Source organism: Rutilus rutilus, assembly GCF_951802725.1.
Source record: "Rutilus rutilus genome assembly, chromosome: 22".
Lineage (NCBI taxonomy): Eukaryota > Metazoa > Chordata > Actinopteri > Cypriniformes > Leuciscidae > Rutilus > Rutilus rutilus.
The window spans coordinates 1,752,295-1,768,704 of record NC_140227.1 but is presented as its reverse complement, the minus strand read 5'-3'; the positions used below and the strand labels follow the sequence as shown (position 1 = coordinate 1,768,704).

At 38.8% G+C, this 16,410-nt stretch overlaps 1 protein-coding gene across 1 annotated transcript in view; it reads left to right on the top strand.

Moving 5' to 3' along the window:
* iars1 (isoleucyl-tRNA synthetase 1) overlaps nucleotides 1-9,956 on the top strand; it is a 100,679-nt gene extending 90,723 nt beyond the window's left edge. Inside the window, exons 30-33 of the mRNA XM_084394935.1 lie at nucleotides 248-383; nucleotides 2,672-2,815; nucleotides 3,054-3,206; nucleotides 9,646-9,956. Of these exons, the coding sequence (XP_084251061.1) occupies nucleotides 248-383; nucleotides 2,672-2,815; nucleotides 3,054-3,206; nucleotides 9,646-9,725 (513 nt within the window). The 3' untranslated portion in view covers nucleotides 9,726-9,956. The remainder of the gene's footprint in view (nucleotides 1-247; nucleotides 384-2,671; nucleotides 2,816-3,053; nucleotides 3,207-9,645) is intronic.
* Nucleotides 9,957-16,410: the final 6,454 nt, after the last annotated feature.

Below are 16,410 nucleotides of genomic sequence, written 5' to 3'. Positions count from 1 at the left end.
ATACCGGTATTTTCCGGTGTTTGTACCGTGTTTGTTTGTTCCAGCGGTGTTGTGTCTCTCTGAGCCGTGTTTACTCTCGATCCGAATGTTTCTCTTCCATTCTATATCCATTTATAAAAAAAGTAAAGAAAAAGTAGGCCTACATGCGTTAGATTAAACTGGGAAGGGTCGTAGCACTTGCATTTTAACTGCTTCTATTGTATGTCGCTTTGGATAAAAGCGTCTGCTAAATGAATAAATGTAAATGTGTCTCTCAGAGGGAGTAGTTCTGCTGGAGAATCCCAAGGGCGACGGGATCCTGGACCTGGAGCGGCTGAAGACGGTGTGTGTCAGTGTGTTCGGACTCAACGGTGCGCCTGTGGCCATATTCAACGGGAAGACAGGTGAGATCACACACAGATTCAGATAACACTGGTACTATAAGAATGAAAGATTGTCATTTTGGTATCACTTTATACTAAGGTTCATTAGTTAACATTAGTTACTAACATGAACTAACAATGAGCAATACATTTGTTACTGTATTAGTTAATCTTTGTTAATGTTAGTTAATAAAAATTCAGCTGTTCATTGTTTGTTCATGTTAGTTCACAGTGCGTTAACTAATGTTAACAAAAACAACCTTTGATTATAATAATGTATTAGTACATGTTGAAAATAACATTAACAAAGATTAATAAATGCTTTATAAGTGCAGTTCATTATTAGTTCATGTTAACTAATGTAGTTATTTTTTAGTGTTGACTTGTTAGTGAGGTTCTGGTCATTTTGACTTCCCTGCTTCGTAGATGTACTGTATATTAGGGCTGCTCCCTAATAGCTGACTAACCGTTAGTCGACTAGAAGAGGCTTTTACAAAATGTTATTAGTCGTTTAATCGCAGAAAGAAAAAAAACTCCACAGGAAGTGGCAAAATCTGTAATGGACAGATCGTTAACGGCAGGAAATCCACACATTCACCTCAAATATGGCTCATCACTTGAAACATGTAAGTAGTGGCAACTTTACTTGTCCGCTCGCACTAATGCTAACCTAGAGAAATGTGTGCTATTATCAGGCACATACAGTAAGTGTTTGTGTGGAGAGCATGACATACAGGCACCGGCGCGATCTCTTGAGTTTAACTTAAAATACTCCCTCATTTTTGGTCATTCAGATAAGAGTAATGCAAACTTTAAAGGCTCTACTTTTATTTCTGTAAACTCACAATAACAACAAAACGTTGTTCTTTTGTAAAATAGTGGCGCTTTCTGCCGTCTCGGTCTCAGTGAACTTGAGTGCATAATAATGAACCGAAACTCAGCGTATACTTGCCTCACAGACATGAGAAATATATCTATAGAAAGCTTGAAATGTCTACATTTGAATGAACAGATTCCAATGGAAAATAAATATTCTCCGATTATGTAATCCGTATGAAACGTCCACTACTGCGGAGATGACAAGTCAGCATTTGTTGACTTAATCTCTGCAGCTGAAAACACAGAAAACATTACCAATAAATTATTAAAATGTTTAGACGGTCTCCTTCATTTTATTTCACGACACATTCATAATCATTACGCTTTCCGGTGCAAGCTTTGTTTGTGCATGTGTGCGCTGATTAGGTTATATGTATTTTATATAGGCAATTAAAGGCGCATTATTATGATGTATGCTTTATTAATATAAACGTGCAAATAGTCAACTAATGGCTTAAATGAACGACTACTAGTCGACTAGAAAAATCTTTAGTCGAGGGCAGCCCTACTGTACAGTCAAACCCAAATGTATTCAGACACCTTCAACATTTCTCACATTATCACAGTTTATTCGCTATAGTTTAGAAAATGGTACTAAAATATGACAAGAACTCGTTGATATTTGACTGGTTTTGTCCATCCTTCTGTTAGACTGTCTCACACATGAATTATGCTGAATATCTGTCAGCTGTTAAAGGGTTAGTTCACCCAAAAATGAAAGTTCTGTCAGTGATTACTCTCCCTCATGTTGTTCCAACCCCGTAAGACCTTCGTTCATCTTCGGAACACAAATGAAGATATTTTTGATTAAATCTGAGAGCTGTCTCACTCCTCCATAGGCTTCTAAGACACTATAACTTGCTGGCCCAGAAAATGTATTAAAGACATCGTTAATATAGTCCAAGTGACTCCAGTGGCTCAATCTTAAGTTTATAAAGCGACGAGAATACTTTTTGTGCGCAAAAACAAACAAAAATAACGACTTTATTCCACTTTTCATTTCCTTCTCTCTGGGCCTCGAGTCTTTTCACGTAGTGTTTAAGCGTAGCGCGTCTGTGTTGCACGTCACACGTAGGCTCACTATTGGGCGACGCTGGTCATGTGTGTGATGCATGGTGACGTTCTGGGCCAGCAAGTTATAATGTCTTAGAAGCCTATGAAGGAGTGAGTCAGCACTCAGATTTAATAAAAAATATCTTAGTTTGTGTTCTGAAGATGAACGAAGGTCTTACGGGGTTGGAACAACATTACTGAAAATTTTCATTTTTGGGTGAACTAACCCTTTAAATTTAACTACACAATTAGATAATACCAGTTTAGCTCAACCAAGCAAAACATGCTCAGGTCAGAGTGTCTGAATAATTTCTTCATCCTCTGAAGGTGCTAGAAGCCCATTTGTGTTCAGTCAGGTGTGTGTTTGCCTCTTCCAGCGCTGCGTGCCGACACTAATCTGATGTCTCTGAGCGGGAAGACGCTGACGGTGACCTCGGGTTCGAGTCCTACTGATTTGAGCAGCTCAGACTCTCTTCTGTGTCCATACGTCAACCTGAAGCTCATGAACGCCAGTCCAGCGGGTGAGCTTCACTCTTCACTCACTGACACACACTGAACGTTCACTCTTCACTCACTGACACACACTGAAAAACATTACAAATCTTATTGATCACAAACTTTTGAACGGCAGTGTACATCTTTCACAAAGACAATCCCATGATGCATTTTAATAAGCTCAGTGAAAAATGCATCCAATATGGTGAGAGAAATGTTGAATTTGTGTGTTATTGTGGTGTGTGTGTGTGTTTTGTCCTGTAGAGTGTCAGACGGGAGATGTGGCCACGCTGCTTTTAATGAACCCAGCGGGTAAAAACCCCTTACTTTACCCTGATCTGCTGCGTGAAACTGCCAAAGTCTTCGGCCTGAGAGGAAGGAGGCTGATGCTGTATGTGAATGAAGAGCTTACAGAAGGTGAGGAACACGTGATAACACTCAATCTGTACTCCGCATGTATGGATATGAGGATTAAATCTCCCACACGTTCATTTCACAGAACCCTTTAAAACACTATGCTGATATTCAACACCAGTGAAGTTTTATTTGATGATGATGCCACTGCAAAAACACACTCCTTTACTTAGAAAGTGAAATATTAATATAAATCCTAGCGAAACTGACCACTGTTACTAAAATGTGACTCCGAAAAAGGGCTTGATTTCATCCATCAGGATTAATGTCAGCAAGAAAGTCGTTTCATGCATCGATTCGAGTAAGCATGAAAAAAAGATACAAATGAAGTCATCAGTGTATCTGACAGCAGCATCCATCATTAAAACATTCAGATATTACGATACAGAAGTCTTCACATACTGTATGCAGTAGACCTGCACGATTCTGGATAAACTGAGATCATGATTCTCAATAGACAACTAAACAGAATAACGTAATTTACTGTAAGTTCGGACAAAATGTTAGTTGCTGCAGTCTACTTAAAAAATATTTTTTTAATTTAAATTAATTTGTTTGAAACATTGGTTCGAATGAATGATTCAATGACTCGCTCATATGACTTGACTTGTTTCATTACTGGATGAATCAGCGTTTTTGAACGAATGTCTTGTACTGAGGTAGTGATCAAAATAGAGCAAATCACCTTCTGAAAATAACGTGACTCTTCAAATAAAGACTGTATTAATTACTTTGTTACACCAATAGGTGGCGACAAAGATAAAGGTCTTAAAAAAATGTTTTTGTTATTGAATCATTCGTTCAAGATAATTCGACCAAAAATGCTGCTTCATCCAGTAATGAAACAAGTGAAGTCTTTATGAGTGAATCATTGAATCATTCATTCAAGAGATTTGTTCAAAAACGCTGATTCATCCAGTAATGAAACACGTCTTTATGAGTGAGTCATTGAATCATTCATTCAAGAGATTTGTTCAAAAACGCTGATTCATCCAGTAATGAAACACGTCTTTATGAGTGAGTCATTGAATCATTCATTCAAGAGATTTGTTAAAAAAACGCTGATTCATCCAGTAATGAAACAAGTGAAGTGTTTAAGAGTCATTGAATAAGAATAATTTATTCAAGAGATCATTCAAAAGTGCTGATTCATCCGTATTGTAGCGGGCCACTACGAATTAAGTTGAAAGAAACAAATAATTAATTAATAATCATATTAAATAACACTCACAAAAAAAAAAATAAATCTACACAATTTAAATAGTCAGTAAAAATTGCATGAACGGAACTAAAAATGGTAACAAAAAGAGAAAAGAGGTGTGGTTTTGGGTGACAGAGAACGATAAGGAAGAGGAAGGAGGAAGTAGGGAAGAGGAAGTAGAGAAGTGGAAGGAGAGTCTGGTTGGGAAGTTGAATCCGCGTCTGGAAAAGTCTGAGGGAAACGAGGCAGGCCGTTGTTGCAGCGTGTCGTGAAGTGCTCTGTGTTGGATTATTGTTCAAGTCGACAAAGTCTGAACATCTGCATTGTGGAATACTGGCGTATGGACGCGTATGCGATGATTGAGTGACTGATCGAGCTGGAACCTGGACGCCGCGGGTGAAAACCAACGCCAAAGGTTAAACTTGAGAAACTGCAGAATTGCAAGGTTTATCCTGTGAGTAATCGTCCCTTCTGTGACAATTTCCGACGCATGATCCTCGATCGAAAGGTAAAAGGAGAATTAGTCTTCCCCGCGCTCTCAAAAGTTCCTAACACTGAAAACTCCCTCTCTTCCTTCAAAACATCAAACCACTCTTTCACTAGAAACAATTATTATCCCCTCTATCAGTTACTAACAATATTATTTGATTTAATTTCGTTTTTATTATAAATTTACTTATATTTTGAACTGTTTTGGGATTATTTTTGTTGTTGTTTTTTGGTCTAATTTTGAACTTTGTCAAGTCTGTGCGCAACCGCGCCGGAATTTCAGTTAAACGAAATGATTTATTTATTTGCTAATTTCTGAGAGCTTACTGCTGGACACTGAGTGAATTAAATAATTTTTTTGGTTGGTGAAAAATTATATGAATGGACTTAACGCAATCAGCAAGTCTCTTGTTGTGGTTTTCTGTGTTTTCCGCAATCGGACAATAAAATTGTTTGTCAGTTATTTAAACTGTCTGGCGCCCAAATGTGAACATTTAATAGTTGAGTAACTCACCGTTACAGTATTCATCCATGAAACATAAAATGTTTTCGTCAAAAATGAGCGAAGAGCACAAGAGGTTTAAACAGACACAACACGTCTTTTCAAAAGCAGAAATAATTGATTTTTAATTAAACAGTCAACTGATTTATATATATATATATATAATATTTTGCACTACAAGCCACACAAGTAAACTACTACTACTACTACTACTAATAATAATAATAATAATAATAAATGTTTATCAGTGAATTGTCTACTACACAACAGTATTTCTCTGCTGGTAAATGGAATGCAATTCCAAATATAATATGAGCTCTAAAATTACTGAAAGAAGATGAACAAACATGAAGATAATATAATATACAGCAATATTTGGTGAAAATATCTTAATAGATAATGCATAATAAAATCAATAATTAAATATTTAAGAAAAAATACTAAAAGGCTATTTTTATTGTTAAGTGCTACAAAGTGAATTCCATTGTAATTGTACTTGCCATCGTTCTAATCTGAATTACAGTCCTTTTCCATGTTTGCTGCTTGAGTTCTGAACAGTGCCGTCGGTTTCCCATCAGTCATCAGTGTGTGTGTTGAGGGTTGGTTTACTGGCTCACACACACTTATTCCACCCAAGGACAACCTTCACTGTTGCTCTCCAGACGTTTAGCGTCACTTGAGCAGTAAATAATCCCAACCCAACGACTGTGTGCCGGGTTACCGCGCCGCTCTAGTGCCGGACGTGCTTTACCTTCAGATTAGGCTTGAGCAAGAGAGACGAGGTCAAGGTCAACCTGTTCACCTCGAGTTTTCAGGAAATTCTGCATAACCGTACAGTTGTCAGGATATAAGAAGTGATGTTACACAGAGTGAGAAGATGCTCACACTTTGAATATTGAATATTAACATGCAACAGTGATTATGGTTTTACTGTGTTTGAAAAATGGTTCTGTAGGTCCTTTCCCTGACCTTTCTAGTCAGTTGTGATTAGTGAATAAAAAGCACAAACATTTAGAGAGATTTATGGAGAAATTAGATAGGGATGCACCGATATGAATATTTTGGCTGACACCGATACCCGATAATTCTTTATATTTGAAAGCTGATAACCGATATTTTGGCCGATAAATCTCAATCAAAATGTATATATAATTTTTGAGAAACTGACTACAAAAACAAAAGTCATCTGAAGTGTCTCAGCTGAAGGAAATAATCCATTATTTATCAGCTTTAATATATACAGTAGGTAGTCAACCAGAATGCCTAGCCGGCAAAAATAAACCGGTCAAAGTCGTTCACGAAATGACCGCCAGGTGGCGCTAAGAGACATTTTGCAACACAGTTGCAATTGCCGCATTTTGAAACGTAAGTGGGTCTAATGTTAATTAACAGTAGCTTAAGGATGAAATACTACAACTATGGTAATTTCCAAATAAGCCTATAACAAACATGAAAAATCAAAAAAAGAGCTATTGATATTTGCTGTACAACAATGAAACAACCTAATACAATGCTATGGCCGGGTATCACTGTCAGTCATCTCAATTTCGTGAATGATTCACAAAACAATAATTAAGCAGATTAACAACGAGTTTCACCATCTTCATTTTCTGGTGCGGTCGGCTGATAATCTCCTTCAACAGCACCTTCGGGTTTTGCTCTACTGGAATGTAGCAAATATATGTATATAAATATATACAAATATATAAATGTTGGATTGTGAGCAAGTTTTACCAGCAATATCTCACTACAGAATGTACACGCTCATTTGACTGATTTGATTCCTGACGATTTGAAGCCTGGAAAGTGTAGTTTGAAAGAGCCAGTGTGATCCTGCTCATGTTCTTCATCAGCAGATCAATGTTCCTGCAAAACATCTGGAGATGAAAAACACAATGCCCATTTTTCCTCATTTTTCTTCTCATCTCGGAGCCAGAACACGTTTTATCTGCAGACGTCAGACTCGTGCTGTTTGTCCGAAACCTAACGGATCAGAAGAGAGTTTGTGTTTGTTTTGTTGTTGGTGTCTTAAAGGAAGTGGGTCGTATCCCAGGAGCCTCTTCTGTTCTCCTAGACATACAGATGAAGATGGCAGATATCTGTCACATCGCAGACGCCAGACTCCCATGATTCCATCACCGGCCAGTGAATAAAGAAACGTGTTCAGTTGTTCATACTGAGACTTGTGTGAAAATACCCAAATACGCTCATATACGCGTATATAGAGACTGAAATATCTCAGACACTGTGCCAGAAATCACATACTGTGTAGATCCGGTTTCAAACTTTGTGACCCATATAGAGGGTATATGCATTGACGTCGCTTTCCCGCGGGAACACACTCCCTCATCCGGACTGAGTGTCAGAAGAGCTGAGTGGCTGGATTTAATGGGGGAAACTGCGGAAACACGAGGAAAAGCAACGATTATCAGTTTAAACTAAAGGTTGGACTCGATATAGAGTTTCTTACACCTTATCAAAGATCCAGTGATCATGGATATCGACATGCAGCAGGAATCCTGTTTCCTCACATTTATATGAGCCTCAACGCCGGGGAAATACATAAAGCACATTAGCCTGTGAACGCTTTATATAAATACAATATAAGTCTAAATCCATGTGATCACTCATATCAGTGTTATATATATCATCATATCGCCAGCCCTAAAACTGGTGTAGTTTTTTGTCAGTGTTTATTTAAAAACATCCGATTATGCAGAATATACGATGGTGAATATTTAATTGAGTTGTCAACAATATATAACAATACAATAAATAGGGTGTGATTTTACCCCTAAATTCAGCATATTGACACACAATAATAATTGCAAATCCACTTTTCTCTGCCTGGAAACAGATGTTTCTGTGAATTACAGCGATGCATTTGCTTCTCTGTTCTGTAGCTTTCGACAGTCTGTAAAATATACCTCAGATTTCTTGTCAAATATATTTATACAGTCAATCTCAAAGCTCTTTCCTGTTTTAAATGTGTTTTGTGTGTTTTTCACGTCATTCAAGCTGAAAAGCAATGATGCCACTCAGTGTTTCTGCCTCTCAGTGTGTGTGTGTATATTAGGGCTGGGTAAAAAATATCGATTTCTCGATTTTAATCGATTCTCATTTTTACAAACCGAGATCGATTCTTAAATCCCAAGAATCGATTAGTCATCCTGTTCTCAGTTGGTGAATGAATGTAACATTGTAGCGCATCCCATCCAATCAATCGCAATAATCTTTGTGCTTTGTTATTATTGATATGAAACAAAGTCTCAGATTTCAAATTACTTCCATTTTCTTACGAAATTCAAAAACATAAATAGCGTTTTGTCGCTGTGGCGTGAGATCGCTCTGGCTCAGCTCTAGAGAAGCACATGATCTTCTCTTCCGCCTTAATAACACCAGTTACAGCACGAGATTAACATCAATGAGCCTCTGAAAGTATCGAAATCCGTATCATGTGACATGGAGTCGCCCAATCAGTGTTTCAACCGTGGAAAGACATCAGTAAAACGGCTTGTAAACAATGTCATGTAACGTCACATTTACCTCAGAAAAAACCACATCCAGTGATCATAAACTCGTCAGTCAGAGAGACAAATTAACTCTAGAGAGGAGCATTCTGCTAAATATATGAACCATATTACATATTCAATATAACTTTTAATGTTCTTCAATTTTTAATGTCACCATTTACATTTTAATATTTCATATTACTTTATTAATATAAAAATAAATAAATGTGTAATTTGAGTGTTTGTATACAAATCAGTTCATTTTTACCTTCAATATTACAGTAGGCTAATGAAGCCTGTAGGCCACAGCTGACTCCCATAGTTTACAGCATTAGTGAAGAGATTGTTTTCCTTGAGAAAATGTGCCTGATATCCAAAATAATCAATATTGAATCAAATCGAATTGTGAAATTTGTGTCAGTACCCAGCCCTAGTGTGTAACCACAGTCACTCCGGCCGACGGTGACGTCACACGCATAACCTCTATAAAAAGTATGTTTTATATAGTATAACTGTAGTATGAATGAAATCCGGATGTACTGCATCCATCATGTATCTTTGTGTCGCTTCACTGCCATTCTCAAATCCTTTCCTCCTGTCCTGGATGCGCACTCCAGAGTCTCAGCAGAAGTAGTAGGACATCCGGGAACTATTCGCCTACTGGTTTTTTAAGCAGGGAAGTCATTGATTTCAGACTCGCTTAATTAGTACTAATGTTCAGTTTTTCTGTGTTTTCAGAACTGATGGCGTCCTCTCTGACGACTCTGAACACCAAGACCCTGTATGTCAAAGTTCTTCCCACAACAGCCGAAGCGTAACCAGATCATCCTGCGTCTGGTCCTGATGCTAAAGGTCCTGATCCTAAAGGTCCTGATCACGTCTGTTCGTCCTGATGTTCCTCACGCTTTCTGGGTTCGCTGTTGGAAAAGGGAAAGAATGTAATGATCAGATAAATCAATGTTTGTTGATTGAGAGTATTGAAGATTCAGACACTTTCTGTTACTAAAGCATGTGGCAAAGCTTTTAATAAACCTTTAGGTGCAAATAAAGCCTATGAATCGTTCATGTATCATTCTCTTCAGAACGGCACTGCGATGACAACACAACACGTGCATCCATACAGTGAACAAATGCTGTAAAAGTGTTTCTTAATATAAAGTGGTAGATCAGAGTCGAGGGTCTAAAACTCGCCCTCATGTCGTCTTAAAATGCACAAGACTTGCAGATATTGTTAATGAAACCTGAGAGATTTCTGTCCCTCTGTTGGAAGTCCATTCACCCGGAATGTTCACGCTTCAAACATTCACAAAGACATGGTGAAAGTAATCCTTGTGGCTTCTGAAGAGACACGATCTCTTTATATGTTAAACAGATTTAATTTAGGCTTTTATTCGCATATAAACATGGATCAATGGACATATATTGCTGGAAATGGAAGGACAGCTGGACTTGCTTGATGCATAAAAACAAACATTGGTTCTCGCTCGTCAAAGGGGAGTGTTTGAGCAGCCATTGACCGTATTTGATGTGCGTTTGTGTTTTGAAGATGAAAGAAAGTTGTGATTTTGGAACGACATGAGGGCGGGAAAATGACAGAATTTATATTTGTGGGTGAACTATCCCTTTAAGGTTTGATCAAACTGATCATTTCACTAAGATGTGAGTGAGTTGTTTCTGAGTTGAGTTGCTTTGCCGTCAAAAACGCCATTCGGGCAGGACTAGATTTCCTGGAGGACGAGATTCGAACTTTGTGACTTTAATCCTGTCTGAATCTGCCAGGTCTGTTTTTCTCATGCAACCTCTGTAAACATTCCAGAGCAAATCACCTACTGTTTTTCTGCCAGTGAAATCTAATCCCGTCCGAATGTATTACCCAACGCTTCTGCACGCTAATCTTCTGCACACTGCACCTTTACATATCTGACGAAGGAGTGATGCAATCAGAAGAGAGCCAAATGAGCCATTTTAAAGGGGACATATCATGCTAAATGCACTTTTTCAGCCCTTAAATGCATTTTGTTGTATATTTGGAGTGTTTAGAAGTACAGAAAAGATGAAATTATTCTCTTCAGGTGCTTTGTTGATATCTTTATATTCTGTTTTGGTCATATTTTTCAACCGGTTCAGATTTTTCTGTTATCTATGACGTTTTTTGAACTATTACGTCACAGTATTTGCAGCGGAACTGCCAAATAAGGACATTGACTTCCGGCCCAACACTTCGAGCAATCCGCCATTATTATTTATCGCTGCAATTTTGTAGTCCAAGCTAAAGGATGCAGAAGTTACGAGAGGGTAAGTTAAAATGTTCGGTTGTTGGATGTAGTGACCCACACGCTTCATTACACCGTCTAATGTAGATGAACTGCCGCGCTTGTGGTGCATGTTTGACTGAAAGAACGAGCAAAGAGAGAGACCCGGTCGCGCGGGCGCTCACTCTCTCTCTTCGGAGCCCTACAGTCTATGGTGTAAACATGACTTCACCGTCTCCAAAAGACGCTGTCTTGCTCGCTCTCCCTCGCACATATTAATCAAAATAAATCGACACGGTGGTAAAAGGTCGGAAGACCATAGTTTCATGTGTAAATACAGTAACATACCATTGCGATACATCCATATGAAGACGTTGTTCTGCAGGTTCGTCGTCTTCATCTTCATCTCGCTCCGGCTCCGACTCTGGCTCGAACATGTAAGGCTGGCTGGACAAGTCTTCCGTTGTTGACATTTTGTTAATAACGTGTGAATAAAAAGTTTCTTTGCCGCTAGTAATCCTATCTCTGCTATCAGACTACAAAAATGGCCGAACGGGGTGGAGTTGAACCTCTGCAACCTGGAGAGGGGGCGGGGTATGAAGTGTCTCAATGTTTTTTAAAGAGACCGCACCAAAACGGGTTGCTCTGAGACGCACATCAGGAAAGGGGTAAAAAGGGGGCTTGTGGAGCTATAATAATGAAGAATTCAGACCCAAGCATTGCAGTTCCGCTTTATATAGACTACAAATGTATGATTTATATGTAAAAAGGAACAATTTAAAAGCATGATATGTCTCCTTTAATATTAGCGTCAGGAAAAATACATGTCTAGATTTCTCTGCTGATTTACATGGGTTTATTATAAGCTGACACTTCTATAGACTCGCGTTGTTTAGAGAGCTGGCTAGTTAAAAACGCCACTGAGCGTCATTTTCTTCTAGTCGCTGAGAGCTGAAAAATGTTCTTTTGGGTAAAATGCAGCAGAAACATCAGCCATCTATTCTCCAAAACAAGGGCCAGAGCATTGTGTCCACATTTTTACTTGTGTCCACATTTGCGTTTTCTTTTCTAAATGTCGACAAAAACCGATTGCGAAATGACGGCGTTTCCATTAACCGATATTATGCGACTTAAACTTCATTTTTTCCTCTCGCGATAATCATTCCAAAAATCATAGCAATGGACGTTGGTAGGTTTATGCATCTCAGCCACTGCACTGGCCATTATTATTAATCAAATGTGTGTTATCCCAGCATTAATGGCAAGGAAAGACCCTTATACTTGTGAGCGGCACATATGAGGAGTTCTGGGTGTTTCTCCCTCAGATCTGCTTCCAGGTCTTGATTGTGGCATTTATTTGAGGTTTAGAATCCAGTATTCCTGTAATTCTTCTGTCTTTTATGAATTTAATAAAGAGCTCTGTCTCGTATTCTGTCCAAACACACCGCGTCATCTACGTCAGCTGACCTGTAAATGCACAAAAACTGTTTCCATTGCAGTTTTGTGAAATATTTTATTTTTCGAATTGCCTGAAAAACCTCCTCATGCGAGCGGAGAAACTTTTTTGCAATAAATGGGAGTTTTTGCGAAATTGACGCGTTTCCATTGGACGTATTTTTAATTCGCAATTTCAATTTGAAGGGTAATGGAAACGCGGCTACTGTCTACGAAATCAGATGCTAGTAACTAGGGATGCACCGATATGACATTTTTGACCGATACGATAACCGATAAATCTGAAAGTGATAACCGAAATATTGGCCGATAAATCTAAATCTGAGTTTTATAATTTTTGAGAGCCTGATTACAAAAACAAAAGTCTCACCATTAAAATCCATGTCGCAAAACACACAATTATAAAGTTCTCATTATAATTTGATTTAGCCGATTATATATATATATATTTTTTTTATTGATTCCAATCATATTTCAAGCAGTTCATAATCATCATGTTGAACAGTCGCATCTGAAGCGTCTCAGCTGAAGGAGATAACACATTATTTATCAGCTTTAATATATCGGTCAAATGTTCTTATTGGGCCGATAACGATAACATTAAAAATGAACATATATCGGCCGATACCGATATATCGTGCATCACTAGTAACACTTCAGCGGATATAAGCATCTCGACTGAAGCGCACTGAAAGCCTGATGATGTTTTCTGAAGAGTTCATGGCTTTTTCAGCTAAAAACACCTTATATTGGAGCTGCTGCTTTGAGTTCATTCCTGCTCTTCTCATTAATTCAGTGAGCATGTGGACTCGAGATTGGTTTGTAAAGGTTAAACTGTTTTGAAGTTCTCACGGTGTCTTAAAACTGCTGAAAAACATTGGCTGTGTTTACATTCATAACTTTCGTTTCAATCGGACTGAATTCATTCTGATTGATGAATCTGAACGCTAAACGTGAACGGGTTGATGTGCGCCTTTATATGTCCAGAAGCTTTAAATGGGATATATTTTTTGGCACACACACACTGCACAGATATACAGAGTGTCCCGCTGTTTGCGCATAATAACTATTCTCCTACATCGGTTCTTTATTTGTTTTAAACAGCAGACTTAATATTTATCCATTTCTGGTCATAATTTGGAGGCGATGAGCAAATGAACCGCTGTGCCGCTGCTTATATTGATCGTCTGTGGATGAGAGTCTGAAACACTGGTGGGACGTTGCTCCAGGTCACAGACGCAGGGAAAGGAGGATTACAGAATGACGGGACACTCGTTTATACGACAGGAAGAACAGCTCGTTCTGTCACACGGCATTACGCTATTTCTACATCACTGCACGTGCGCAGACCTTTCAGTTTCGGTTTCAGTCCGATCAAGTGTTCACATGTTCTCTCGATCGGATTAGAAAAGGAATAAACCCCCTTTCAATCCCAGTCGGATCGAGCTCAGTCTGATCGATTAAGGTGTTTTACATGAAAGCTTTTCAGTCCGATTGAGCCGCCGATCCCATTACTGACGGATTATCTGCTTGCATGTAAACGTATCCATTGAGACTCCATGAAATGTCTGAAGATGTGATGTTCTCTGACGGCGGCGCCACCAAACAGGCCCAAAACCCAAACCTCATCTGTCCATCTGCCCATCTGCCATCTCCCCTGTCCGCCGGTTGAGTGGGATTATCCCTGAATCGCAGTGACTTGGTCTTTTGCTGCCACTGTGGCTGAGTGAATATTAAACAAACCTTCACCATCTGTTCTCTCTGGAGGAGCTCAGAGCGGCCAGTCCTCCATCTGCTACACACACTCGCTTATTATTCAACTATTGAGAGAATCCCGCATGGACAGAAACCTGCCAATCTCCTCGGTCTCTGATCCGGCTGTTGAACATCTTCAAGTGTCCTCGAAAACCTCTGGATTGTGTTTACACTGACGGATTTACTGAGGAAGCCTGGAGACATCACACTGAGATGAGCGTCAAAGTGCAGACTCTTTCACCACAGGTTTATGGAAGAATTAATGTGTTAACCAAAGTATGAGCTAAACATTTCTGCACTTAAAGGTGCAGTGTGTGAGTTTTAGCGACATCTAGTGGTGAGGTTGCGAATTGCACCGAACAGAAGTTACGGTGGTCGACAGGAAGTGATGTCGTCGTCTGAGACAGCAGAGAGTAGCCAGTTCAGATAATTATCAAAGATAATTTAAGGAATTATGCTTAAGTATTCAGTAAAACAATGTTATTGCAAATATTATTGTTACTTGTTCATCATTGTGTCAGTGTTTTATTTGCAGTGACGAAACGCGCTCTGTAGTGGTTTGTCCGTTTAGGGCTCCTGTAGAAACATAGTGCTGCAAAATGGCGACTTAACGTGTAAGGGGACCCTGTAGGGTAATATGTAATGTGTAAGTGTGTGTGTAGATAGAAATGGCTCATTCTAAGGTAATAAAAACATAACAGTTCATTATGTAAGGTGTTTATACGCCACTGAAAACATAGTTATGGATATCATATTGTATTTCTGTCAACAGATCCTCCTAAATATTACACAATGCAGCTTTAAAAGTGACAAATTACGTTCCTTTTCACAAGATGTAATATTAATCTCTGGTGTCCCCAGAATGAGTCTGTGAAATTTCAGCAAAAATACCCCCCAGATCATTTATTACAGCTTGTCAAATTTGCCCTGTTTTTGTGTGTGTCCCTTTAAATGCAAATGAGCTTTAGCCCCGCCTCCCTTCAGAAGAGGGCGGAGCCTTTACACGATCTTCAGATACTCTGGCAAAAACAAAACAGGCCAATCTCACTCATCCAGAATCCCAGAATAACCAGTAGCGAGTGCAGCCTTACGGAGAGAGTTTCACTTTTAGACGCTCCTGGACGTTTCTGAACGGTTAGTGGAGACATTTATGTAGTCGTTGTGGAGTTACATTTATTCATCTCATCGACTTGCATGTTGTCATGTTTAACTTTTACACAAGTTGACAGTTGAGGTCTTTATAAGACATAAGATATCTTTATAAGACCGCTGTGACATTTTTTGGTCAAAATACCACAAGGATGAAGCCTGAGCGAGAAATGAAAGGCTTTGCTGGATCTTCTATCATTGCGTTAGACCTGGTCTCTGTTGTCTCTTGCGAAACCAAATGTTGGCGCCGTGTGTGTGTAAACGTGCAGCTTAAGGGCCGGTAATAATATAATAAGATCCTCTTCATACGTCAGAAGGGGAGCGTAATGCTTGCAGAGAAAGGCTCACCAGACAAAGTTACTGGGTTTCACGTTTCACGTTTTCTGGGTTGGTAGAAGCATCAGGGACCCGATTATAACACTTAAACACGGGAATAGTCAGATTTTCATAATGTAGTCCATCAACTGTTTGGTTTCTGACATTCTTCAAAATATCTTCTTTTGTGTTCAGCAGAAAAAAGAAATTCACACAGGTTTGGAACAACTTGAGGGTCAGTATATGATAGAATTTTCTTTTTTGGGTGAACTATCCCTTTAAACGCTCTGGAATGATTAAGTGCAGTACTGTATAATGTGTTTTTAACAGCATATAACATATACTGTTGATACGGCTTGCCTTATGCTGAACCCAGAACAAGTTTTCAACCAATGGAAAATCATCATTGGGAGTAAAGCACATTTCTTAAAATAGTTGCTAAACACTGGCCTCAAAAATGATCAAGTCTCACAATCTGTATCTGAAAACTTTATATCTTTTATATTATAACTTTGTGTCATCTAAACACATCTTTTGAAAATCTTTTCAATCCATGGTCAATGATGCATATTCTGGT